Source organism: Garra rufa, chromosome 19 (genome assembly GCF_049309525.1).
Source record: "Garra rufa chromosome 19, GarRuf1.0, whole genome shotgun sequence".
NCBI lineage: Eukaryota > Metazoa > Chordata > Actinopteri > Cypriniformes > Cyprinidae > Garra > Garra rufa.
The window spans coordinates 5,039,951-5,067,420 of NC_133379.1; the positions used below are offsets into that span (position 1 = coordinate 5,039,951).

The window sequence follows — 27,470 nt, forward strand, 5'->3', positions numbered from 1 at the left end:
CTATAAAGAACCTTTTCTGCATTTGAAAGTTGCCATGGATGTTCAAGGATCTTCCAGGGACCATCTATGCCAATAAAGAACCATTATTTTTAAGAGTGTAGCAACAGTTGCTCACCTAAAGGACTGGACCCCAGGAACCTCCTTGAGGCTCTGTCCACGAATCTTGTGCACATCCTTAGCTGCTGCTCGCATCATCTTCTCTACCCTCTTTTCCTGTAGCTGCTCTTCATGGGTCTAAAGAGAGAGTGGCGACACAAAATCAGATTCTGGATGGAATTTGTTTAGACGACAGATCGTGTCCGGTCGGAACGGGTCTGTTCCAATTGGGCTCAGCCACTTTTTGCGGTTTGCGGAAAAAGTTGCAAAGTGTGTGACTAAGAATTATAATCTTAGAATTCAAGAACCAGTCGTTTTCACAAATTAAAAAAAAAAAGTTTAATATGTGACCCTGGACCACAAAATTAGTTAGTAAGTAGCACAGGTATATTTGTAGCAATAGCCAACAATACACTGTATGGGTCAAAATTACAGATTTTATGCCAAAAATCATTAGGATATTAAGTAAAGATCATGTTCCATGAAGATATTTTGCAAATTTCCAACCGTAAATATATCAAAAACTTAATTTATGATTAGTAATATGCATTGCTAAGAACTTTAAAGGTGATTTTCTCAGTATTTAGATTTTTTTGCACCCTTAGATTCCAGATTTTCAAATAGTTGTATCTCGACCAAATATTTTCCAATCCTAACAAACCATACACCAATTGAAAGTGTATTTATTCAAAAATTTTATGAGAGGTTTTGTGGTCCATGGACACATATTGGTGACTGACAGCAGCATCTTGTTTTCTTCTTCAACTTTAAAATCGTCGTAGTTTAACATCGCTGTTTTACCTTTTTTTTTTTGTAAAGGGTGTTTAATCATCTTTGCATGTTCATTTTGTGCAGCGATGTAGGGTGATTTTGAAGTTGGGGAACAAAACAAGATGGGAGTTTATCGACATACCCTAACTGTCTTGAACTGGAAAAAACAGAGTTCACGCAGACATAGACAAGACAAGCATTTGAGGTTAGAAATTACATAAATAGTGAGTTTGTTTCGAAAATGACCGATCGTTTCGCTAGATAAGACCATTCTTCCTCAGCTGGGATTGTTTAAAGCCCTTTAAAGCTACATTTAAACTGCATTTGTGTTTTCCTCAAGAAACATAATTTCTTATCAATTGAAGAAAGAAAGAAAGACATGAACATCTTTGATGACAAGGAGGTGAGTAAATTATCTGTACATTTTTGGTCTAAAAAGTGAATATTCCTTTAATGCAAAACATATTCAAGACACACTGCTGTGACATTTATTAGGAACATCAACATAGCAGAAAAAGCTAATGTTTTCTGTTATATTAGGCAGAAATTAAGAAAAGTAAAACAAACCTCAATGTTTCAATAGGTAAAATAGGTTTCAAATAAAAGTACCGTTGTTTCAAATAAAAGCACCAGTCCGCAGAGTTGTGTTTGGTGGGACGCGAGCGGCTGCGGGAGCACGGGTAGATGTTGCGGGTTTTGTTAGATGTTTTTTGTTTTGTTTTTTAGCATTTTAAATTTCAGCAGAATTTCGCCAGTGTTAAGTGTGTTGTGTAATGGAGTGACTTTCCGACTATCAAAGACTAAAATTTGTTACAGTCGGTGGAACCGGTCGTTAAGTATGTTGAGGTCAGTCTTAGAATGTTTCAGCTAGCCGTGTATTGTCTCCAGCTTAAGATAGTCCAATGACAGGCCATTAGTGGATTTGTTTGTTCTGGAAATCTAAAGGGACTCACCTGTCTCTCTGTATGTTTGAGTAGCAGACGGAAGCGTTCGTCCTCCTGTACCCACGTGGGAAGGACGTGCTGGCCCTGCTGCCGGGCGCTCTCTAACTGCTCTTTTAGCTCCCGAAGCACACGCAGTTCCTCGTTCAGTCGGCTGTGCCGTGTACGAGTGACCTGCAAGTCCAGCTCCAAATCCAGAGAGGTGCGCAGGAGCCCGTCCAGACCTTTGACCTGCATTTGTGGCTGTGTGTGATAGAGAAAACAGTGATTCTCTTGTTGTTGTCAAAAATAACCACTACTCCCTGCACAGCATTTTACATGCTTTAAAATGTTTTAGTAAAAATATATGTAAAGAAACAGTGCTGTTTATTGCTGTATTGTATATGGGGAAGGTATTTGAGAAATTATTGAAAATCTTAATACTTAATACAGATATCTTTTTATTTTACTAGTGGGTGCAGGACACTATACTTCATTTATGTAAGTGAGGATAGCAAAATAAAGTAAACTGTGACATATTATACCCAAAAATTCTTTAAACAGTGGACTACCAGTAAAATCAATGTATAAAAATTTGGGACCAAAACTTATTCAGACACTTTCATCCGATTATGTTTTACTTAAGTGTTTTTTCTTTAGTTACTAATGCCACCCTTTTACACCACAGACTGAACAAAATTAAGCATTGCTTGGTAATTGGTCAACAAAGTATTGATAGTTGTGTAAATATTGTCATACTAACAGCTGTCTGAATTTTTGGTTGTAATCCATTATATACCTTTCTGCCAAAGTTATCCGAGATTATCAAGATGAATTTGTTCTTGTCATAATTTATAACCATTTTCTAAACTATAATGAAATAAACTGTGATAATGTGAGAAATGTGCAAGGTGTCTGACTAAATTTTGGTTTGACTTCAAATAAAAAGTATTTAGCATCATTCTTCTGTGTGTTCATTTAGTAAAAACAATGTTAAAAACAAAGAATCTGAAACTGATTGGCAAAAATAGCCATTTGGTTCAAATGATGACTCTTATAATTCAAAACTAAACCAAAACACAAAATTAAACAATCAGTAAAAATAAATAACACAAAAAACAGCATATAAAAATTAAGAGTGTAGAGCTAGGTGCAGTTCTACATCATTTTACAAACATTTACACTAACCTGTCTTGTTTGTATGTGACATTAACAAAACAGACATTGAAGGCTGTTAGCAATCTATACAGCCTACTAACCAGTCTAGTTCATCATACTCATCATAGTTTCATGCTTACTAATATGCTAACGTGTTTTATTAATACTTTCTATTATTGTTATTTTTTTAACTATAACATCCAAGCTTAGTTAGTAGCCTACATCTTTAACCACCACACCATTTACACATTTGTAGACTGGTATGTGATCTTCATTTTTAAATAACTTAGTGGATTTTAAAGCCTGCACTATAAATCACTGAAGCTCTCTGTACAGTCCTCATTAAGCAAATCAACTCAAACTTTCAACATCTTAGTGTCTTTAAAAGACTTAATGTAATGTGTCTCCTAAGGCACAGTAAGAGCAAACCTGACCTTTCTAGACTATTTAAGTGTGACCGTGCTTCATTAACACTGACCTCGAGACAGTACAAAAATGTAAGTATTAAATATTAAACTCCTGGAAAACGTCTGGCTTTAGGGTTGGTAAAATCCATTCAGTTTCCTAAGAAAAATCCAGTGAATCCTTAAATGGAATTTGATTCTAACCCTAACATGCAGTTAAGGTTAACTTAACTGCAGTTTTTATGTTTGGAGCCTCTAATGCTGTATTTTTTTTAAATGAAGGATGGCATGTTTGAGTTGCAATTTTGTTTATATTGCATTTTCATGAGAATAACAAAAGCCATGACGCATCAAACCGAATATACAGCATGTTTTTTTTAGCTTTTAAAAAATGACTGAGGTCTTTCAGACACCAACCTGAACAAATAAGGTTTAAATATGCATGGCAAGTTTACCTTCTTCATTCGAACACTGCGTCTCTCGGAGGCGTTCCGGACGAAGGGAGATTTCTTAGACAGGGTGGAGCTGTCGCTGTCGCTGCGGTTGATCTGGTGATTTGATGAATGTGGGTTTCAGTTAAAAAAGTCGCAGAAAAACTAAGCTTTAATGCTAGTATCAATATGTGCTTATATTTTGGTGTGTATCTGTGTTCTCACCCTGCAGATATACTGGCTCTGAGGTCCAGGGGAAAATGTCTTGGACCGGATGATGGTGTTTCCTCGCATAAAAGGGTTTTGCTGATGGACATCATGTCGCCGCTCCTTGGGCCGAACTACAGAGACAGATTGCGGGAGACCGTCAACACTTGTCTCTTTATTCACCTAAAAAGGGAAAGAGAGGATATCAGCAAGTTTCATTGAAAAGGCACTAAAAACTCTTATAAAAGCAATGAGAAAGTCCTATGTAAATGAACCATCACTGTCACCTTTTCTGTTATGACAGCTGTTGGTCCAGGTTTAACTGGCTCTTCATCCTGTTCCCACTGGCAGTCGTCGGGGTAGAACTCCTCGTCCTCCTCACCATCACTACCTTCTTCATCCATAAACACGTCACCCTCCAAAGCCTCTGTGGGGCTGTTATGTCACACATACATCATTTCACACCAGGGTTATTATGGTTCCAAAAAAATATTTTTTTCATGCATGTTTTTTAATTTCAGTTTTGCTTCAGTCAGTTTTAATTGTACATAAGTTGTTTTCATTATTACTTTTAATTTAAATTTCAGTGTTACTTCTTAGTTTCCATCCGTATCAGTACCCACAAATTGTTTATTATTAATTTTATCCATGTATTTATGGTTGTGTCCAAACTCCTATCAATATTCTAGTTAGTTTTGTCCAAGTAATCAAAGTAATTACTTTGTTAATTCATTTAGTTTTCACATTAGTAACACTTTGGGGGCAAGAATAGTGCAGCAATGTTAAAGCCAGTTACTCAGAGGTCACTTCCAAACTAAGCACCTTTACAGGTCAGGTCAAAAGTTTACATCCCCCTTTCAGAATCTGCAAAATGTTAATTATTTTACCAAAATAAGAGGGATCATACAAAATGCATGTTTTTGTTTATGACCCTGTTGAAACATTTATATCCCCTTGATTCTAAACACTGTGTTTACATGAGTCCCTTGTTTGTCCTGAACAGTTAAACTGCCTGCTGTTCTACAGAAAAGTACTTTAGATTTCACAAATTCTTTGGTTTTCCAGAATTTTTGTGTATTTGAACCCTTTCAAACAATGACTGGATATTTTGAGATCCATCTTTTTTACACTGAGGCCAACTGAGGGACTCATATGCAACTATTACACAAGGTTCAAAATATGCTCAAGAAGGAAAAAAACATGCATTCGGAGCTAGGGGGTGAAAACTTTAACTGAATTTAAAGATTGGGGTAAATTCAACTTATTTTGTCTTCTGGGAAACATGTAACTATTTTCTGTATCTCCATTCTGTTCAAAAGTTTTCACCTCCAGCTCTAAATGCATGGTTTTTCCTACTGGAGCATCAGTGAATGTTTGAACCTTCTGTAATAGTTGCATATAGATTTATAGCATATATATAATAGTCTCTCAGTTGTCCTCAGGGTGAAAAGATGGATCTCAAAATCATACATTCATTGTCAGAAAGGGTTCAAATATACAAAAGTGCTGGAAGACCAAAGAATTTGTGGGACATGAATGATTTTTCTGAAAAAGTTTAACTGTGACTCATGAACATCTATCAACAAAAAAAAAAAAAAATCATTCATGGATCATTCAGGTAAGAAAACAGCATTTTTATAAATTCTGACTATTATTTTCTCTTGTGGACTATATGTAAACATCTTTAATGTGAAATATTTTATTCAGGTCAGTACTAAATAAACAATAACATGCATTTTGTATGATCCCTCTTATTTTGGTAATATAATTAACATTTTGCAGATTCTGCAAGGGGGATGTAAATTTTTGATCTCATTTGTATATTGGTCAACATAGCGTATTTAACAAGCTTAAATTCACATTGAGAAATATTTTGCCTTAGATGAAACTCCAGACTGCACGAATTCCTAAAAAAAATATTTACAAAGTTACAAATCTCAAAATCCACTCCAAAGGGAGATATTTCGTCTTTAAAAAATCCCTTTACTGCATGTAGTAGCTGCAATTAAACATTTTTTTTCTTTTAGTTAATGAAGAAAATCTTACAGAGATTTTTGGTATTTATTTTTAATGTAGTAATAATAAATATATACATTATAAATACAGTAATCATTTTGTACCAATATTACCAATAATCAAAGTTAATTTATATATTTTTTCTAGACATCATTCCAAACTGAATGTACTGAAAGCCACAGTGCTCCAAATTAAACTGAAAGTTATTGCTGTGACATGGTTGAGTCAAACCGTAATGTTCCTAAAAGAGCAACACTTTTACTTAACTAGTCTGCAACCTTTCAGAAGCAAGTGTGACTGAGGGTGGAAATGCTCTCAAAAAATGCTGCCATGCCACATTCCTGTCCTTGTTTTTAAGTTCTATGACAGATGGTTGTGGCTGAATCATTGTCTGAAACAATCAAGTCTTATAGTGCAGTTTTGGTTATAATCATGAGACTGCCCTTCAGCCAATCAACATGCGGCACGGTGAACTAATTTACGAGACGCAAGCTCAAAAGCGTCCAGAAAATGGCATGAGAGAAGAATGCCGCTCAGTATTGCTCATGTGCTACACTCCGATTAGCTGTTCATCCTGTTTACGTTACTAATGTAATTTTGGCAGAGCAGATCAAACATCAGGAAAAGTGAGTCATCGTGTGCCATCACGCTGTGATGAATTCCCGCGAGACAGCAAAAAGGAGGTCATTCAATTGGAAAATAGGGGTTGGAAAAGAAAGAGATGGAATATGAGATCCAAACAGCTTGTTAATTGTTCGTGTGGATGCTGGGTGGGATACTGGATGTGATATGAAACCCAGACCCACACTGACATATTGTTAAGTTGACAGCTGTGCTAAAGGGAAGTAAAGCTTATTATACAAGTTGTGGCAGGTAACGTACCAGTCCTCCAGAGAAGCATTCTCCTGGCGTGCGACAGCGCTCTCTGAGGTGCTAGGAGCTGAAATCTACAAATAAATAGAGATGAAGATCAAAACACATTTCTGAAATTTACCAGACATTTACTAGACCTTTTTACCTAATTGTAAGTTATTTTGTAAAACAGTAAATGATTAAACATAAACGAGGCACTTTTTTTAGGGTACTTTAATATGGTACAATTGTTTTAAAAGTATTAGAATGAAAGGTGGATTTTAAAATGGTGAGTTCGGTCTGACCCATCTCTGAGGTCTTGACCTTCTTCACTGCATTCAACAATTAAAACCAAACTAAATATTAATTTTCCGAAAGTAACACAAATTGAGACACATCTTAAGAGAACAAGCTGTTTGTAAATTCGAAACAGCTGATAAGAAGCGAAGCAACTAATTCGCTGTAATTTTATCATCAACAGTACAGTATTAGAGACCAACAAGGACTGTTTGGGCAAGAAAGAATCCATTTCTTCATCTGAATGATGAAAGAAACGAATGTAATTTTAATGAAGGCTCCTTGTTCCTCAATAAGCTTAGCAGTTTAGAAAGACCAAATTCCAAGAAATATTAGTAAGGCATTTGGCTGTGATGAAGTAAAATGAGTTGAGGATTGTGTGCATGTGTGTGTGTGTTTGTTTTACCAGCTCTTGCTGAACAGAGACTTCTGTTGCCTTGTGCTTTCCATCCATTTCTGGCATGTATGTGCAGTTGAGGAGGTTGTACCACTTGGTACACCACTCCTCTGAATACTCCTCATCAGCCAAACTGATCTGCGCACTAGCCTTTGAAGAGAAAAAGACGAGAACTGAATACCTCAAGCCTATATTCACATAGCATTATATGACTGCATTTAGACATCATCAATCTTTTTTTCTCAAATCAGACACTTACTAGACAGTCCTCTCGACCAGACTTGCGTGTGCTACAGACATCAATGCGTAGGGTCTTTTGTCTGAGAGCAGCGGAGGACATCTGCAGGCTAAACGCTTCCTTGAACTCTAAGGGTTCCTGCGGTAGAGCCCCGTGGGTGCGGAACAGGCAGCGAACGGGCTCTGAGCACGGCAGTACCACAACACGGACATATCTGCAATAGATTAAAAACGAATAGAATTCAAACTTTCGTATCAGAGATCATATATCAGTGGTTCTCAACTAGAAGGGTTTTAACATTTCAAAAAATTAGTGAGGGGAAAAAACAACTTTGGGTTTAGGAATCAAATGATTCAAAATGTAAATTCAAGGAGTTGAGATTCAATTCCAAAATGATTCTCAAGGCACCTAAATATTTTTCAGCAAAAGTGAAGGAGCATTATAATTGCTAAATTGTAAATATTACACATAAAGCCTTAACAGAATATCTGTCTGATATGTACACAAGAATCATTAACTCTCGGTCACATTTAATTATGTTTATGGATTGATCTAGAATCATTTGAGAATGACTGCACACTATCGAATGGGTTAATTCCATTTGTAAAACCTAGCACATTTCCCTAGCAGAGATGCTTCATCAAAATTACATCCTGCTGATTAAAATTAATGTCTCCATCAACTTTAAATGAAGCTGGCTGAGAGAGTGCAATCCTCACATGTTCTGGTTGGCTGGCAGGGAGAGTGCGCTATAGTTGGAGAGCTGCATTACAAACACTGTGAACCTCTTGTCTTTCGCTTCATACTTCAGGCCGAGTTTTAACTGAGCACTGCTTGCCGAGCTCACGTCATCATAACCCAGCTGTTGCTCGACAGGAAGCCCCGACCTGTGGGAATGAACAGCACCATTTTACTATCAAATCAGGGTCTGGGATTAAAAAGTCACTTATAATAAACTCTAGAGGCCTACCTTTTTTCTGAGGGCTCGTATACGCCGCTATCGCCTGCTACTGATTCGTCAGACACTGCTGACGTTACTCCCGCCTTCTTCGATCCAGGCCCAGACATCCTCGTTTGCGTAACAGCATCTGCAGGCACAGAAAAGGGGTGAGTAGAAATGTGACACCACGTCACTCTGGATGGGTGTTAGGTTCCTGATCTCGAGCGAGTTCACCTGCTGGGCTAGTTGGGAGTGAGCTGTAAATCTACCCTATCGTACTAGACATTCAGAGGGTTTCTCTAGTTTCAGATGGAATTCTGGATTGCGGATGACAAATAAAGTTACCACGAAAAAGGAAAATTTCTTAGAAATGTACTCTTTTTATTCATTTAGGTTTCATGTGATCTTTTTTCTATATAATAAACAAATCTTTATACCATTTTCAAAAGAAGTTCAAACTGAATAAAAATTTTAATTTTTACAATTCCAGTTTTTCATATTTGGTAAAACACTAAACCCCTACTCTACTGATTGTTTTCTTATGAGTCAAATAATCCTCTAGTTAACATACCAATAAAAAATAGCAGTAACTTCAGCTATTAATCTTTTAGTGCTGAATTCTAAACATTATATAACAATCATAGTCGACTTACCTAATCATTATTTTTATGATTAACCTGACGATTATTTAAACAGTCGATAAATCGTTTAGTTAACCTACCTATAAAAATTAACCTTTACCATGGCAAGAATTAAAAGACATTTATCAGTAATACAAATGTCCATGATGGCTTAAAGAATTACTCCATTTGCAAAATAAAAATTCATCCCAATATTATCCAAGATGTTCATTACTTTCTTTCTTTGGACGAAAAGAAATTAAGGTTTTTGAGGAAAACATTCCAAGATTTTTCTTCATATAGTGGACTACAATGGTGCTCAACGGATTGAAGGTTTAAAATGCAGTTTCAATGCAGCTTCAAAAGGGTTTACATGATCCCAGCTGAGGAATACATTGCAAAGAATGTCTTGTTTCCAGCCAAATTATCAAAAAATTCTTAAATCAAAAAGTATTTTCTAAAGTAAAAATTATTTTCTCAGTCAAAATTAAGTTTTTGCTTAGAACAAGCAAAATAATCTGCCAATGGGGTAAACAAAAAAATCTTATTTTAAACAGAAAACAAGATTATTTTTCTTACCCCATTGGCAGATTATTTTGCTTGTTTCAAGCAAAAATGCAACTAATTTTGAGTAGTTTTTTCTGAAAACAAGACAATAATTTTTATTAGTCTAGAAAATCCTTCTTGATTTAAGAATTTTTAGCTATTTTGGCTGGAAACAAGACAAAAAAAAGCATTTTTTGCAGTGTAAGGGTCTTATCTAGCAAGACAAACGGTTATTTTCTTGAAAAATAAAAATAAGGAAAAAAAAGAAATTTATATACTTTTTAACCTCAAATGCTTGTCTTGTCTAGCTCTGCATGAACTCATTCTGGGTCAATAGAGTTAGGGTATGTCGAAAAACTCCCATCTCATTTTCTCCTCCAACTTCAAAATCATCCTATATTGCTGAAGAAGTACCGACCCAGTGTTTACAAAGTGAATGTGCAAAGAAGGTCAAATGCCCTTTACAAGAAAAAGGTAATACAGCGATATGGGGTAATTTTGAAGTTGAAGGAAAAAATGAGATTGGAGTTTTTCAACATACCTGCAACATACCAACTGTCCTGAAGCAGAGTGCACAGAGTATGCACGCACATCGCAACGCTAGACAAGAAAGTAAATAAATGTTAATTTCGCTAGATAAGACCCTTATTCCTCGGCTGGGATCGTGTAGAGTTCTTTGAAGCTGCATTGAAACCTTCAATCTGTCAGCACCATTAAAATCCACTATGTAGAGAATAATCCTGGAATGTTTTCCTCAAAAAAACTAAATTTCTTTTCATCTGAAGAAAGAAAGACATGAATATCTTGGATGATATGGGGGTGAGTAAATTATTAAGAAAATTTTATTCGGAAAGTGGAGTAATCCTTTAATGAGTTAAGCTATGAAGCTCAAGGGAAGAGCAATGTACCTTTCAAAGACTCTACTGCACCTTGTTGGTGGTCCTCTTCTAACCGTAGTTCCATTAGCCTGGTTTGCAGATCTAAATCCAACTGTGAGGCCGGACCAGAGAAGGCCTCTCCCGACAAGAAGGAAGCATCGGTAACAAGGGGCGAGCAAGGAGGAGAGAGGGACGACAGTGAGGAACGCGGGGACAGGGAGCTCATGGAGTGAGGTGTCTCCGACAGCCGCAGTACTTGGGTTCTCTGGCCCACTCCCGTCCCACTGCCGACTTGCCTGGAGGAAGACGAGACCTCGTTCTCATGGATGGTGGTAATAGAGCTGGAGGGCCTGTAGCCAGAGGTGCTTCCCTCCTGCAAAATAGAGTCCAGTTTGTTCTGGAAGTCAGGATCGCCCAGTTCGGGCTGCTCCAGGTAGATGTCTGTGAAACTGAGAGAGGAAGTGGAGCCCAAGCTGGAGTTGGCCAGGGATCCTCGGCTGGAAGTCAACGATCCACGGCTGCTGCCTGAGGAACATGACAGCGTGCTGGCTGACAGACTGGAATTTTGACGTCGATGGAAAGAGACAGCAGAAGGAATAGAAGGAAAGCAGGGAAGTTAATCAGAAAGCAGCTCCGGTTCACGCTTCTTTCTCCCTCCCCATATCGCCTCTCTGTACCCTATTTCAAGTCTTAACATCAAATGCATTCTGCTTTAAAGCAAACATGCTAATTAAGGCATGGAAGGCTCATTAGACACACAAGGGACTGTTTCTCCATGCAACATGCCTTTGATGTGCCTTAACTAGACGCTGAAGATGAATTAGGCATTAGTCCAAAAAAAAAGTGAACGTAAAGCTATTGTTACTAAGCTACCAAGAGCGTTCGGTTGCATCGTCTGATTCTTTGGATAAGTTTCAGCATTCTTATTGCAAAGACATTACATCATATATAGCCACGAAGAATTCTTATGACATGTAGTTTCCCCTTCCTTCTAATATAAATCTGTGTGTGAGTGTGTGTTTGAATATTAAAAAATTTGAATGTTACAATTATGTTTTATAATAATGAAAATACCTTCTCTTAAAATATATTAAAAGTCTTATGGGTTTAAAATGACATGAGAGTAAGTAAATTCAATTATTCTATAATACTACAAATAGTTATTATATGTGACCCTGGACCACAAAACCAGTCATAGGGGTAAATTCTTTGATACTGAGATTTACATATCAACCGAAAGCTGATAAATTAGCTTTCCATTGATGTATGGTTTGTTAGGATAGGAAAATATCTGGCCTAGACACAACTATTTGAAAATCTGGAATCTGAGGGTGCAAAAAAATAAATATTGAGAAAATCACATTTTCCAGTTGTCAAAATGAAGTTCTTAGCAATGCATATTACTACTCAAAAATTTTGTTTTGATAAATTTTACAGTAGGAAATTTACAAAATATCTTAATGATTTTTGGCATTAAAGAAAAATCGGTAATACTCTACAATAAGGTTCTTTAGTTAACATTAGTTAACCACATTAGTTAACATGAACTAATAATGAACTGCACTTATTAACAGCATTTATTAATCTTTGTTAATGTTAATGTCAACATTTACTAATACATAATTGCAGTGTGAACTAACATGAACAAACAATGAACAACTGTATTTTTGTTAACTAACATTAATAAACGTTAAATAAATTAGTAAATACAGTAACAAATGTACTGCATATGGTTAGTTCACATTAGTTAATACATTAACTAATGTTTAACTAATGAACCTTATTGTAAAGTGTTACCGAAAAATCAATAATTTTGACCCATACAAAGTATTTTTGGCTATTGCTACAAATATACCAATGCTACTTTAAGACTAGTTTTGTGGTCCAGGGTCACATATGTATAAAACTATAATGTACAATTTCACTTTTTAATAAAAGCAGTTTATTGTTTATTGACAATAGCTGCATTAATATGAATCTAATTACCAGTTTATCGTATAGAATAATTAACACTGGTACACCCCGCTTAGACAACAGACAGAAAAAGTAAACATATTTTCAATATTATGAGAGTCATTTGTAATGTCTATTTTAATTAATTGCCAGGGTTGGACAATACCTTTTAAGCTGGGTGTGCAGGGAAGACGCCAACCTCACCGTCTCTTCTAGCTCCTTCACTAGTTTGTTTCTTCTATAGTGCAGCTTTAACCTAAACAAAGCAACAGAAGAAACTTTGAGACAATTGCTCATTATTGAGGTTAGGAATTGGAACGGACCAAGCATCTTTTTAACTAGAGAAGCAGACATACGCTTTTCAAGCAGTTAACAGTTTTAATTTGGAAAATAATTTAAAAAAAGAAAAGTGAAATGACCTTTCTAAGCCATCAACATGTCTTTTTTTAAATATTAAATAATATTATACATAGAGTCAAACCAAAAAATATTCAGATTTCAGATACCAAATATAATTTTTGATATTTTTTAGTAGTGGGTGCAGGGCACTATAATTCATTCTTGTAAGTGAGGATAGCAAAATAAAGTAAACTGTGACATATTATACCCAAAAATTCTTGATACAGTGGACTACCAGTAAAACTGATTAAAAAAATTGGGACCAAAAATTTGATTTGACACTTTGACCTGACCATTTTTACATTCCTTTCTATCAAAGTTCTCTGACATTATCAAGATGAATTTCTTCTGACAGTTTAACTCTTGAGTTCTTGTCAAATATTACCACATTCTAAACTATAGTGAATAAACTGTGATTATATAAGAAATCTTGAAAGTGTCTGAATAAATTTAGATTTTGACTATAATTCATTTGTGATTATCAAGATGAATTTGTTCTGACACAGTTTAACTCTGAGTTCTTGTCATATTTTATTACCATTTTCTAAACTATAGCGAATAGTAATAACTCTGATAATATGAGAAATGTTGAAGGTGTCCGAATAAATTTTGGTTTGACTGTATAATACAAATTTTCATACAATAAGTAAATAATAACTTCACTTCATCATATCTTGCACAATTCCATTGGACTCCATTTACTTCTCTATATTCTTCCTGTGGGTCTAATAAAATGATGCTGGTTTGTTATTAAACGGCAGCGCTGAAGAAGGCACCCATTGTGTTCAACCCAGATCCAGCATTTGTGCAGCTCAGGTTACAGGAAGAGCACAGAACGCCAAGCTAAACGGGATACAGTATCTGGAGTAGAAAACAAGGACCCTGTTCAAATAACTGAGAGAGAACGAGTGAGAATAAGACCAACAGAAAGAGAGAGACTAAAAGATAGTGAGACAAGCAAAAAAAAAAAAAAAATAAATAATTGGTTCTCTCACCTAGGATACCTGATCTCAAAACACAGGTGCCTTTTCTAAGAGTGCAAGACTCGCTGCAAACCACAAGCAGCAAGCTAGTAGACTTTTATAAATCATTTGCATACATGATGTTCAACTTCTGCCATTTTAGCTGTAGATTTACAAAAACAAATTGCGCAGTTATGATGGATGGGACCTGCAGTAAAGTAAATGAGGGACAAAGTGACTGCTGCGCTGGTCATTTTGCATAATGCAAAATATTCTTGTGAGTGTGGTCTCTGCATGTCAAGCCTTTAGTGAACATTTCTAAAAGAGGCTTTCACAGTTAGATCTCTAAGCTTTAGGTAAACTGCTCCAACATGCTGTCAGGGAAAGGGAAAAAACATTGGGTCAGACATTTGTTTCTGCAGTATATTAAGTGGATTGTGCAGCCTGGTGGTTAAAGATCAAAAGATCTAAATTAAAAGATTGTAGTATCTAATTCTGCCATAGGCAATCCTAGTTCTGGCTAATAAATTTACAAGAGTTTTCCATGACTTATACAATAATTTGCAATGGGTGGATAAGGATTTTATTTATGTGTTTGCTTATTTATTTAAACCTAAAGAAATACTTAAAAACAGAACGTCCCATTGAGATTTTATGGTTCCGTCACACGACTGAAAAACAAAACCTACCAGAGCCAAATACACTGAACTCTGCTGGCCCGAATATCGATCTTACCTCTCAGTCAGTGCTTTGCTCTGGTTGTCCCGAGCAGCTTGGAGGTCCTTCTCGAGTCGTTTCTTTTCCGACTCGATCTTCTCTGCTTCGCTGGGTGCACGCTTGCACGGCGTTACATACTGCAGTTCCTTCAGCAGCTCTTCCTTCTCGTTGATGAGGATCAGGCGATCTCTCTCCGGGTCTAGAAGGCCTGGCCATGCCTCGCTATCCAGCTTGGCAATCTGGACTTCAATATTTGCAATTCTGATGACAGCAAAATGAATAAGGAAATGTAAAGAAAGTTAAGCATTTATACATTTATACAATAAAACAGTAGCAATTTCTGTGATGGCAAAGCTGAATTTTCGCAGCCACTTTCACATGATCCTTGCAAAAATCATTCTAATATTGTGATTTGGTGCTCAATTATTGGTTGTCATTATTGTCAATGCTGAAACCAGACTTTTCTGCTTAGACTTTTTGTGGAAACCATGACATTTTCTAACATGATAAATGTCTATACTGTCACTTTTTATTTAGCCATGGTCATGCTAAATAGAAGCAGTTAATTATTGTTTACATACAATGAAGGTCATGTTTTCCACAAAATCTTTCAAATTCAATTTTGATTCTAATGGACCTTTCTCACATTTCCAGGTTTCTCAGCAGCAGAAGTCGTCATAGTTGGGTAAAATCCAAAAGAGCAGTGAATGGGAGAGTACCACAAATATATTTTTTTGCATTCCCGTTTGCTCAAATAGCAAAAGAAAAACTTTTAATAAAAGGAAAAAAACTAAGAGAGAGAGATATCAGCAATCAGACTCTTGTATCAGATATCAGCAAACACTCTTGCATTAGCTTTAACTATTTTTTTGTAACTTGATGAAAAGGTGATATAATACAAAATATAGTGTTATAAATGTACATACATTATTTTAAAAATGTAAATATAAAAAACTTTCAAGGATTAATAATGCTGATGACCACTGAAACGCGTCATCACAGGTTTGTGAAAAGGGTCCATAATAAATGTTTCTTGAGCACCAAATCGGCATATTAGAATGGTTTCTGAAGGACAAAGTAACACTGAAGTAACGGCTGCTGACAATACTGCTTTGCCATCACAGGAATACATTTCAGAACATATTAAAATACAAAATAGTTATTACAAATTGTTTGTACAAGTAACCTTTTACAATTTCACTGTTTTTACTGTATTTTCAATCAAACAAATGCAGCCTTGGTGAGCATAAGAGACGTTTTCCTAATTTGGAATTAAATATTTTATGCATACACTTTCTTTTCTTTCTTTTTATGTCCTTATTATATCTTTGTTTTACAATTTTCTAAAACTTTCAGTTTATTTCCAGATTTATATTACATTCTGGATCCTAGATTTTAACCATCAGTTCTCAGGGTGATACTAGGGCTGCTTTATTATGGCAAAAAAAAACATAATCACGATTATTTTGGTAAATATTGTAATCACGATTATTTAAAACTACAAAAGTTTCTCCGTCAAGAGCAGTGAGTGATTTTGTCTTTGTCTTTTGTTGTTTGATTAACATTAAGCACAGAGACGGCAGAAGGAATATTACATGTGGCCGCTTTAAGAGCTGCACGGATCCAATATACACACTCTTTCGCAACTGTTTATGTTAATTTGAGACATAACTGAAAAAGGTATCACCAAACGCTGCATTTTGACATATGTTTTAATGTATTTGACCATTTAGGTATGCATCTTAAGCTAAACGTTCACTTTACTTGTCCGTGTTCTGTTCCGTCTCTGAACGCATACACAGAACAGCGCAAATTTTCTTTCGTGCTTTTAAAAACACAACATCATGTTAACATTAATAAATCAAGCACGTCCCATTTTATGCAAGTCACGTTACATGTTTTACTGATTTGCATGTGAAATTGGGCTTTTATGGAGGAGCGAAAGCGCACAAAGGGGGCAGAGCAATAATAATTTTATCTTGATTATTGTATTTTCATAATCATTTGAAGCTGAAGCTGAAATCGAAATTATTTATTTGCACAGCCCTAGGTGATACATATACATTTTTTCCCACATCGACCATTAGTCCTGCTCTGCAAATACTGGCATCACAGATTAAAAAACCTGATTGACCACTAGTTAAAAACTAAAAATGTAGAAAATTCCCAGGAAAAACACATACCTTCTTTTTGCCTCCTCATATTTCAGACTCAGTCGTACCTTCTCAGCCAGTTTATTTGAGTTTGATACAAACTAAATAAAAAAAAAATAAAATAAAATAAAATTGTCAAACAACTGTCAAAAAATTTTATTCTATGAAATGATAAAAGACATTTTACCCAACAAATGCACATTGTGAAACCACTTTAAGACACTAAAGTCATTCAGCATTTACAACCATGTAAAACCCAGCGCTGAAGGCCATCTCTCACCTCAGCAGGTACGTCTGTTTGAGATTCGGCATCTGAGTAGAGGCGGGGCAGAGAGAGGTTTGAGTTGGCCAAGGACGGATTGCTGGCCCACAGGTCAGACTGAGAGCCATATTCTAACTGGAAAGCATCCTTCAGCACAGCCAGTTTCTGAAAGAAACACACAAAAAAAAACAGATGTCAGACTGTGATTTTGTCCCTTTGTGCAGTATTTCACCTTTAAGTAAGGTCAGAAAATCTTTGACTTCTATTTTCTGCTCTCTTACAGATATCGATTGCAGATTCAGAACATTTCTGAGATGACAACTGCTGACAGGGGCTTAAGCACAATTCAGTCATCTGACACCTTCTGTGTTAGAACTGAAGTTACCTGTGTGATTATTAAGTGATGAGGAAAGAGAGGCAGTGAGACTACAGGGACTAGAGTTTATTTGCAAGAAAGCAACACAAAGCTATGAGTGTGCACGTAACGGGCAAGCACACGCATGATTGAAGAAGTCTGCCAGCTGCAGCGGGGGGCATGCATTATTTAGCACTGCCCGCCTCTCCATATGCTCGTCGAACAGTGCGAGGAAAAAGTTGGAAATAAATAAATAAATAAAAGACGACGAAGGAAAAGAAAGACAAAAGGGAATAATACCCAAAGAAAAATGAGGTCAGCTTAGGCTCACTTGAGAAGAGAAAAGCTGCTCTCTGAAAGCTTAAACACTATAGTGACATTTGGGAAGACTCCATCTGCCAAATGTCAAAAGTTTGAGGTCAGTAAGTTTTTTTTGTTGTTGTTGTTTTACGTTTTTAAGCGATTACCTTTCTATTCATCAAAGATTTCTAAAAAATGAATCTAGGTTTCTATAAAAATATCAAGCAGCACTGTTTTCAACATTGATAATAATAAGAAATGACAGTAAAAATCAGGATATCAGAATGATTTCTGAAAGACCATGTGACATTAAAGACTGTAATGGCTACTAAAAAAATTTTGCTTTGCCATCAATTTTTTTTTAAATAGATTAAAGCTATTATGAATTAAACTATATTCAAGGAGTTTACTTCCAGAACAAAAATTTACAGATAATGTACTCACCCCCCTTGTCATCCAAGATGCTCATATCTTTCTTTCTTCAGTCGTAACGAAATTATGTTTTTTGAGGAAAACATTTCAGGATTCCTCTCCATATAGTGGACTTCTATGGTGCCCCCGAGTTTGAACTTCCAAAATGCAGTTTAAATGCAGCTTCAAAGGGCTCTAAACGATCCCAGCCCGAGGAAGAAGGGTCTTATCTAGCGAAACGATCGGTTATTTTCAAAATAAAATTACACTTTATATACCTTTTAACCTCAAACACTCGTCTTCTGGTTCACGACAGTTAAGAGTATGTTGAAAAACTCATTGAATCTCATTTTCTTCTCCAACTTCAATTACCTACAATCGTCAATTTGACTAGATAAGACCATTCCTCCTTGGCTGGGATCATTTAGAGCCCTTTGAAACTGCATTTAAACAGCATTTTGAAAATTTAAACTCAGGGGCACCATAGAACTCCATTATATGGAGAGAAATCCTGAAATGTTTTCCTCAAAAAACATAACTTCTTTTTGACTGAAAAAAGAAAAACATGAACATCTTGGATGACAACGGGATGAGTACATTATCTGTAAATTTTTGTTGTAGAAGTGAACTATTCTTTTAATATTTGACAATATTACAATTATACTGTATTTTCGAATAAATGCAGCCTTGGCAAGCATAAGGGACTTCTTTCAAAAACACAAACAAATCTGACCAATCCCAAACTTTTGTATGCTTTCACAATTTAAAAATTCATTGACAAAAACATTTAGAAGAAATTTAAATCTATCCTGTAAAATATATACATAATATATATATATATATATATATATATATGAACTAGGAAGTCTATATAATTTTTTTAAAGAAGGTTGAATTTTGATAGGGGAGGCCAAAAGTGAGGAAAAACACTTTGTCTTCACTGGCTTCTTTAAGTTTGCGTTACTACAAGCCATGAGTCCAATTACATAAACAACACACCAGCAAACTTGACGAAATTTAAGCTTCCAGTAAAACCTGATTTGTACATTATGGTAAGGACGCAAACAGTACATAACCAAATATTTTCTTTAGGCCTACATTCAAAAGCAGTAGGTTAACAAAACATTATGCAAACAAGGAAACTTCACACTCCGCAACGCTAGTGCAAATACCCGGATCGCGCAAAAACAAACGGATCCTTACATTAACCCATGTCACATTACATGAATTATCATTAGAAGCAAATAATAAACTCACTCATGTTTTTATCAGTTCCTTTACTGAAACACATAATGTGGTGTACATTTTGGACTGAGTTGTATTCTATCCTCTTTTAATTTTCGAGCATAAATTCTTGGATAAATATAGGATAAAGGGGTATAAAATAGGCATATGTCACATGTATATGAATTGTACATTTTTGTGAATTTGTCAAATAGGAGATATTTAACAACTTTTTTATTTTTGAAATTGACTGTTATGATGCCATGAAAAAAAATCAGTGTTAAAATTCAAGTTAACAGGTAGTACATACAGTATGTTTATTTATGTTCAAAAGTTTGGGTAAGATATTTTTAATGTTTCTTATGCTTAAGTCACACATCAACAACAAAAGTCAGATATGAATGGGTGTCAAATAAATAAATTGTTTAAAGCGTGAGGAAGTGCTATGGTTCACAAAGTTTGAGTGTCCTGCTTCTATATGCTCTATCTGCTGTATGATATCAAATATTTATTCACATTTTTGTGGAGGTAAGAGGCAAATAATGGTGGTAAAAGTATGTATTTGTGATTGTTGTCTTTAGTGAAAAGCCCCACCTCTCTCAGCCACTCCTATCTGCTCAAACACATTAGCTTATTATGACAAGATTGGCTATATTATTGGCTATACTTACACAGCGAGTAGAGCACTTCACTGCGGTTTTTATTTGGATAGATTAGTTTGTCTACTTCTCTAGTGTGTACTTAGCCATTATGGAGTATCACCGGCCTGACTATGAGTATATGTACACTTGGAACTGAGACAAAAATTTCTCCACAACATCCTAATGATGAAAGAATGCAGGAATGTGTTCCCAGAACACTGTGAAGGTGTAACGCTTTGACCTTTTGTGACCTAGTCAATGTTCAAACACTTCATTCAGGGTGTCATTAGCTCAGGAAATGTATTGAGAACTGAATTAAGATCCAAAGAGATCAAGCTTCATTTTTACCTGCATGAGCTCCTGTTTCTCCTTCTCCCCAGAGCTGATGGCATCTTTAATGGTCTTCACCTCCTTCAGGATGGCCTGGGCTTCATGCAGTTTGTAGCCATGCGAGGCACTGGACACTTTGTGATCAATTCTGATGAAAGTCAAAGTAAAACAAAAAAGTCAATTTGCAATAATGAATCAATCCAATTATTCTTTTTGAACCAGTTTCTTTTAATGATTCATAGTCAGAATTCATTTAACTCTGAAGGACACTTTGTTTGGAATCAGTGACTTATTTTTTTAATACTGATTATTAGGGGCCAAGCACCGAAGGTGCAAAGGCACCTATTGTATTCATTGGCATTCTTCTTCTTCTTCTTCTTCTTCTGCTCTCGAGTCTATGGCAGCCCATAGAACCACTTGCGGGAAAGTTGGCAAAATTTGCCATCTAGTGGTCAGGAGATACACTTTTTTTTTGCTTAAAACTACTGAATGGTTCGGTAACTGGTCTTGTTAGATTTAGAGGGGCATGCCAAGTTGAACGATACCACATTTTCCCATGTCAGCCATTTTGACCGTTGGCCATTTTGAATTTAGTCAAAAAATGCTATATTTTATGAACGCATTGATGTATCATTACAAAACTCGGTATGTGCCTTCGGCACCATGCCCTGACAGTACTCAAATACTTTTGGGGCAGTTATAAAGTTATAATGAACTTTGTAAAAATGCTAATTACTTCAGATCAAAATGGCTTATTGAATTGAAAGTGATATCAATATATTCCTTGGGTCAAAAAAACATTGATACCAATTATGCCAAAATTGTCCGCCATTTTGATTAATGTTGAAAACCTACTTTTTTGAACTCCTCCTAGAGTGTTGGTCCGATTCCCACCAAATTTGACTCGAAGCTAAAAGTTATGGATTTTGTGTCAAAATATGAAACAGTTTTCATTTAACGCATCAACGAATTTGCTGGAAAGATGCTAAAGTGCATTTGGGGCTTTATCTCTGCAAAGCTTTGACATATTTACAACACATTTTCTATGTGCCATTGTCACATTACATTGATCACACCAAATCAATTTGATTTGAGTAATAAGCCATTTATTAATCATTAATTATGGAATTTCCAAAAATGCTAATAACTATTGATTGCATTAACCTATTGTAATGGTCTCAAAATATTCCTTGAGTCATGCCGACAACATAGATACCAACTTTACCATAGTTGGCCGAATTTCCTGTCCGCCATAATGATTTATGTTGAAAACATACTTTTGCGAACTTGTTCTAGACCGTTCGTCCGATTTTCACCAAAATCAAATCAGATCATCATGACAAAAAGTTATGGATTTCATGTTCATGTAGATGAAACCGCTTTCGTACAGTACCACTACAAATTTTAGGCTTGATGCCAAAATGACTCTGAGGCATTATCTCTGCAAAGCTTTGACATCATGACATCAAACTTTGTGTGTACCTTTGTCACCTCCCACAGACCACACCACATCAATCTCACAACAGCAACACCTACTGGTCGACAGTGATAAATCTTCATCATATTAATGGTGACTGTACTTGGTTTTTCAGACTTTCAGACTCTGTTTAAAATCTTAAATACGTCTTTAATTGCTCATTGATCCTTCTTTGTGCTTGGCCCCGTTATTGCTGCTTGTTTTGATTATTATTATAACTAAATGAAAACATAAAACAAAATTTCACTGTAAAACAAAAAAAGCACTTAAAATACCACTACTACTACTCGTAATTAGTGTTGCTTTCGTCAACGAAAATTATGACTAAATATCGTCGTCAACGAACCTTTATCACATGACGAAAACGGGACGAAACGAAACGAAAATGCTGGTCATGTGACGATGACTATAATGAAGAAAAATTAAACAAAAGCACTAACATCAGTCTCAAATGGGTGCTCGACTAAAAAGCAACAAGTACAAAATAAAGTGTAAAGTCGGCAACACCAAAGCTCCAAAAATATCAAAAATATTTATTTTCGCATATAAATACAACTTTCGTTAGATTGATGTGCGCATGCTCAGTAGCCAGAGCTGTATCATTTCTAGCCTAAACCGCAGGCGACGTCACTCCCTCAAGCCACACTCGTGGCAGTATCTAGAAGACGACTACAAACAAAGTTACCTCTGACACAGAGAAAGGGACTGATTGCTGGTCAGCTGTGGTTCATCTTTGGGAGAAAAAGAAGAAACGACTCATACATTTTTTCCTACTTTTTAGTAGTGATGGGAAAATGAAGCTTTTCGAAGCACCAAAGCGTTCCCCTCAATTGTATCATAAAAAGCTTCATTACTTGAAGCTTTTCAACACGTTGTACACTAATGACATCTTGTGGTCAAAGGTGGAAAACGTTTCTTTTGCGTCCCAGATGTCAAAGCGATTTTTGGACAGTTTCATAAAATGAATCAATTTGTGCTACGAAAACCATTAGAAATATTTTACTTACACAAATTAATTAATCTGTAAATAAACTTATAAAAGTACAAGCATGATTTGTGTAGCCATAGATGATCAAAGTAAATTAAGAATATTGTTAAACTGACTAATATTATTATTAATTAGAAGTGCTTTTGAAGCGGGAATTACTACAAAATGAACATGTACAAAACTACATGTACATATTTATTCGTATTATGATTTATTCTTAATAAAGAAGTGAATGACACTTGAAACCTGTGCAAGGGGTTCGTGTTGTTTGAATCAGAATATGAAGCAGTCACGTTTGTTAAACTTGAATGTTTGTTTTTTTTTGTCATGTGATGCTATTTTATTTATTTTATTTTATTTATTGTTTTTATTTATTTTATTTCAGTTTATGTGTCTGTACTTCTAACATGTTTGGTAGGTAAAATAAATGTTGTAATTTCAAATTAGAGCATCTTCCATGTCTGGAATGGATGTATTCTTGAGCTTATAAGGTAACAATAATATAAGATTTGAAATGCCTTGTTTGAAATGGGTTTGGCTAAAAGAAAACGTTGGATTTGTCTAGACTACTAGGTACTTTTACTATATTGACTGGGCTAAATAAAACTGCATTACTAAAAATAGACTAAAATACAATTTTCATTGACTAAAACTAGACTAAAATGTAATCAGTTTTCGTCGACTAAAACTAGACGAAAATAGTCATGGGTAATTCTGACTAAAATAAGACTAAAATGCTCAGACTTTTAGTCAACTAAAACTTGACTAGACTAAAAAGAGTATGAACGTGACTAAAACTAATAAAAACTAAAATGCCAGCTTCACACAAAGACTAGACTAAAACTAAAATTAAAATCGGCCGCCAAAAACAACACTACTCGTAATTCCAGTTTTATTTTGATTATTTGTTCTCCCTTAGACCTGGTTCATTGGAACAAATCATATGAAAGAACCAATTCTCAAAAACAAATCAGACTCCTAACAAACTTGCTAAGTGCTGGAACTGGCTGTCAGTCACATGCATGACTACCAAAGTATCTCTGTTTGAGAACTGTCCTAAAATGCTTCTCCATATTTGAAGCCAACTGATACCCAGAGCAATTATGTCTACTACCTAACCACCATAGCAGTAATATGAGTCATCAAGAATAGCAAAAGAATACAAGGATTCACTCCAAGCAAAAGTTTGTCTATGAAATGTTTGCTAACCCGCAGGCTAGGCGCCCGGCACGCAGTCACCTGAGTGAGGCATGAGGTCCCATAGAATGCAATTACAGAGAAACTTTCATATACACCTCTGTTAAATGCTTTGTTTGCGATTTTCTGGAATGACAAGCTTCACTAGAGGCAAGAATACGGGAGGAGGAGGGGGGGGGGGGTCTGTTTAGCAGAAGTGGGCATGTAAAGCGAGTCATCGGTAAGTCATGTGCAGACCTGAGTAACAGGTTAGTCCACATTCCACTGGGCAAGAGAACGAGAGAGAGGCAGTCAACAGGAATCAGCCCAGCATCTCGACGCCCTTTCACATACAAAAAGAACCCAATCCAAAGCTTTATGTCAACGGCTTCCTGAAACAGCCCTGCGGGAAAAATACCTTGAGCAATTACAGGTGGAAAAACGGCGCACAAAGACTGCATATTTTTAAGCTCCTGATATGAAGCAGGGGTGATCGGAAGGGTCGACTAGTGATTCTATTCGATATTATTTAGGCTTGACAAGGTTATTTTTTCTGGATTTCTGGGGCTGAAATTTTGTGTGAGGTGAACAATTTCCAAATAAAGGTTCAGAGATTCAGTTTTAACTCATGCCGTTAATTGACCAGCAGAAAGCAGCTTGGTTTGAAAGTGATCTCTATGTAAAAGTGAACAGTTCTTAAAATAACCATTTTGAAGTACATCTTAGAAATCTAAAGAATAAGTACACTCTTAAAAATAAAGGTTCCAAAAGAGTGTTTTTGCAGTAATGCCATAGAAGTACCAATTTTGGTTCCCCAAAGAACCTTTCAGTGAACAGTTCTAAAAAGAACTATTTTGAAGAACATCTTAAAAATCTATAAGAACCTTTTCTGCATTTGAAAGGTTCCATGGATGTTCAAGGTTCATGGAACTATCAATGGCAATAAAAAACTTTATTTTTAAGAGTATAGAAATTAGCAAGTAAAATTTGTATTATTTGCATTATAGTACTGTTTTCCATGCCGTCAGCAGCCCAGAACAAAATCATTTTCCAATTAATTGCGATCTTCTTTTGAATGACCATGATAGCAACTCTTAAAACCTCAAAATAAACAAGACAGTGTATCGTGAATTAAGGGAAGAAGTGTCTGTCGATTACACGCAAAAACAAACATACAAAGCCACCAGCGTAGTCTGATTCACAAACAGCTGTCTCATATATACCGGTTCTTCTTAGTGAATCAAAAACATACAATAAAATCAATGACCCCTACTTACTCGTTCTTGTTTACTAAATCAAAACTTACAGCAAGAGCAGTGTAGTCCGATCCTAAAATGAATGACTTGGTACTTTTAATGGACTTCAAAAAGATGAGTTTGAATCAGTTTAAAATATTGGTTCTCAAAGCTTTTGTACTTTATCCCCCAAAGAGTATCCCAAAGACATTTTTGTTATTTCTGCCATAATTATGACAAAACTGCTTGATTAAAAACTTTTTTATTATTTATTCATATATTATTCATATATTGTATTGTAATACAGCAGTCACCATTTGAAGTGGATCAAAACTTGAAACCTAAAATCAAAACAATACCCATTCTTGTCCTAGGACAATTTTTTTTGATCTACTTCAAATGTTGACTACTGTATATTGAATTACGTAACCATGATTTATTTTGTGATTCCTGACGTTTTACAATTTTATTTTATTTTATTATTTTTTTACTTTTAAGATATGCTGAGGCCCATAGGAAGTTTACATAACACTGGTCTATAACACCACCCTGTAAATTTTACAGCATTTGTTGATATGTAACAAAATTCATTCTGACTGAAATGTATCCTATCAAATCAAAATCAGAAAAAAAATGTAAGAAACACCATTTAAGACTCATTGGAACAGACGACCAGCTGTTAGGACAATCCATCAACCTTGATATGACATAATATGAAATATGAATACTTTCATACTGAGTTACACAACGTTCTAAAACAATTTGCAAAAATATTAACTTTTACAACCACAGACAGACCAAATGTGAAATTCCTCCACCACAATAAAGTGCCAACGGGCTTATAAAATGCCAAGAGATAAGATGATATGTTTTGTCTTGCACAAAGATGAGGTGATTTTAAATTGGAGTAGGTTTAAACAAGGAAGCGATCAGTTGTCTGGAATGTGATCATGCAATGAGGTCAGGTTACACTTACTCTTTCAATGTCTCAAAGCCTTGCTCCTTATAAAGGAGTTCTTGCCTCATACAGGCCAAATCTCTCTTCAGCTTATTTACCTGAACAAAAGACAGCAACAGAGAGAAAGTGAGCAGGTGTATGAATTAAATACTTGTGTAATTACAAGACATTTTTGGCTTTAAGTGTAATCTTATTTTTTGTCATCACATCCGAAGCCCATGATAACGCAAAGATTACACCCAATTTGTGTCTTATATAAACAAGAGAGCATTCACTGCAAATAATCAAGGGCTTCATGTTAAGTGGAAGAGCTTCTTACCCGGCTTTTTGCTGTAACAATCTCCGCTTTGAGGATTTCAGGGTCATATTTACTGCTTGATGAGGATCTGGAATTTACTGTAGGAAAGATAAGAGTTCAAAGGCTTTATCTTATCTGTAAAACCACTCGGCATGGCTCTGGAATTCCATAGTGATTTATAATAATGCTACAGATTGTGTCATAAATCTACATTCATTATAATAGTTTTATTTCAAATCAAAAAAACTGCTTGCAAAAGATGTTTTAAGAGTGAGGTCATTGCCAGGTCACTGGCTGCACAAATATTTCAAAATGAATTCAGGATTGTAACCTAATCAATTAAGCATGCCGCTCAGTTTTTTTTTATTCTTAAGACATGGGACAAAACATGTTTTAATCTTCACTTTTCTCTTTACGTTATCAAAATTGTGACAATGTTCTCAGACTATAACTTGACATAAACAGTGAAAAATATAAATATACAAGTTAACCCTGCTGAAAACAACAGCTAAAACCAGCCTAGGCTGGTTGGCTGGTCATAGCTGGTTTAAGCTGGAAGTAGCTGGTTTTAGCTGGTGGTCTCCCAGCCTGACCAGCTAAGACCAGCCTGGCCTGGCTGGGAAAGTGGCCAAAACCCCTCTAAAAGCTATGACCAGCAAAAACCAACCTGGATGACCAGCTAAAACCAGCCTGATTAGACTGGTAGACCAGCTAAAACCAGCTACTTCCAGCTTAAACCAGCTAAGACCAGCCAACCAGCCTAGGCTAGTTTTAGCTGTTTTTTTTACAGCAGGGAAGATAAACAGATGTATTATGTATTTGTTAAATAAACATTACTACTATGAAATATATCAAATATT

General features: G+C 35.6%; 1 protein-coding gene across 1 annotated transcript in view; it reads right to left on the reverse strand.

Moving 5' to 3' along the window:
- Positions 1–27,470, reverse strand: part of wwc1 (WW and C2 domain containing 1) — a 47,700-nt gene that overhangs the window by 4,693 nt on the left and 15,537 nt on the right. Inside the window, exons 4-21 of the mRNA XM_073824635.1 lie at positions 26,632–26,708; positions 26,331–26,410; positions 20,497–20,626; positions 17,236–17,382; positions 16,986–17,056; positions 14,821–15,063; positions 12,891–12,980; positions 10,802–11,328; positions 8,758–8,875; positions 8,507–8,674; positions 7,809–8,001; positions 7,559–7,699; positions 6,886–6,950; positions 4,275–4,422; positions 4,006–4,170; positions 3,805–3,897; positions 1,821–2,051; positions 116–234 (exon numbers count right to left, since the gene is read on the reverse strand). Coding sequence (XP_073680736.1) covers positions 116–234; positions 1,821–2,051; positions 3,805–3,897; positions 4,006–4,170; positions 4,275–4,422; positions 6,886–6,950; positions 7,559–7,699; positions 7,809–8,001; positions 8,507–8,674; positions 8,758–8,875; positions 10,802–11,328; positions 12,891–12,980; positions 14,821–15,063; positions 16,986–17,056; positions 17,236–17,382; positions 20,497–20,626; positions 26,331–26,410; positions 26,632–26,708 — 2,806 coding nt within the window. The remainder of the gene's footprint in view (positions 1–115; positions 235–1,820; positions 2,052–3,804; positions 3,898–4,005; positions 4,171–4,274; positions 4,423–6,885; positions 6,951–7,558; positions 7,700–7,808; positions 8,002–8,506; positions 8,675–8,757; positions 8,876–10,801; positions 11,329–12,890; positions 12,981–14,820; positions 15,064–16,985; positions 17,057–17,235; positions 17,383–20,496; positions 20,627–26,330; positions 26,411–26,631; positions 26,709–27,470) is intronic.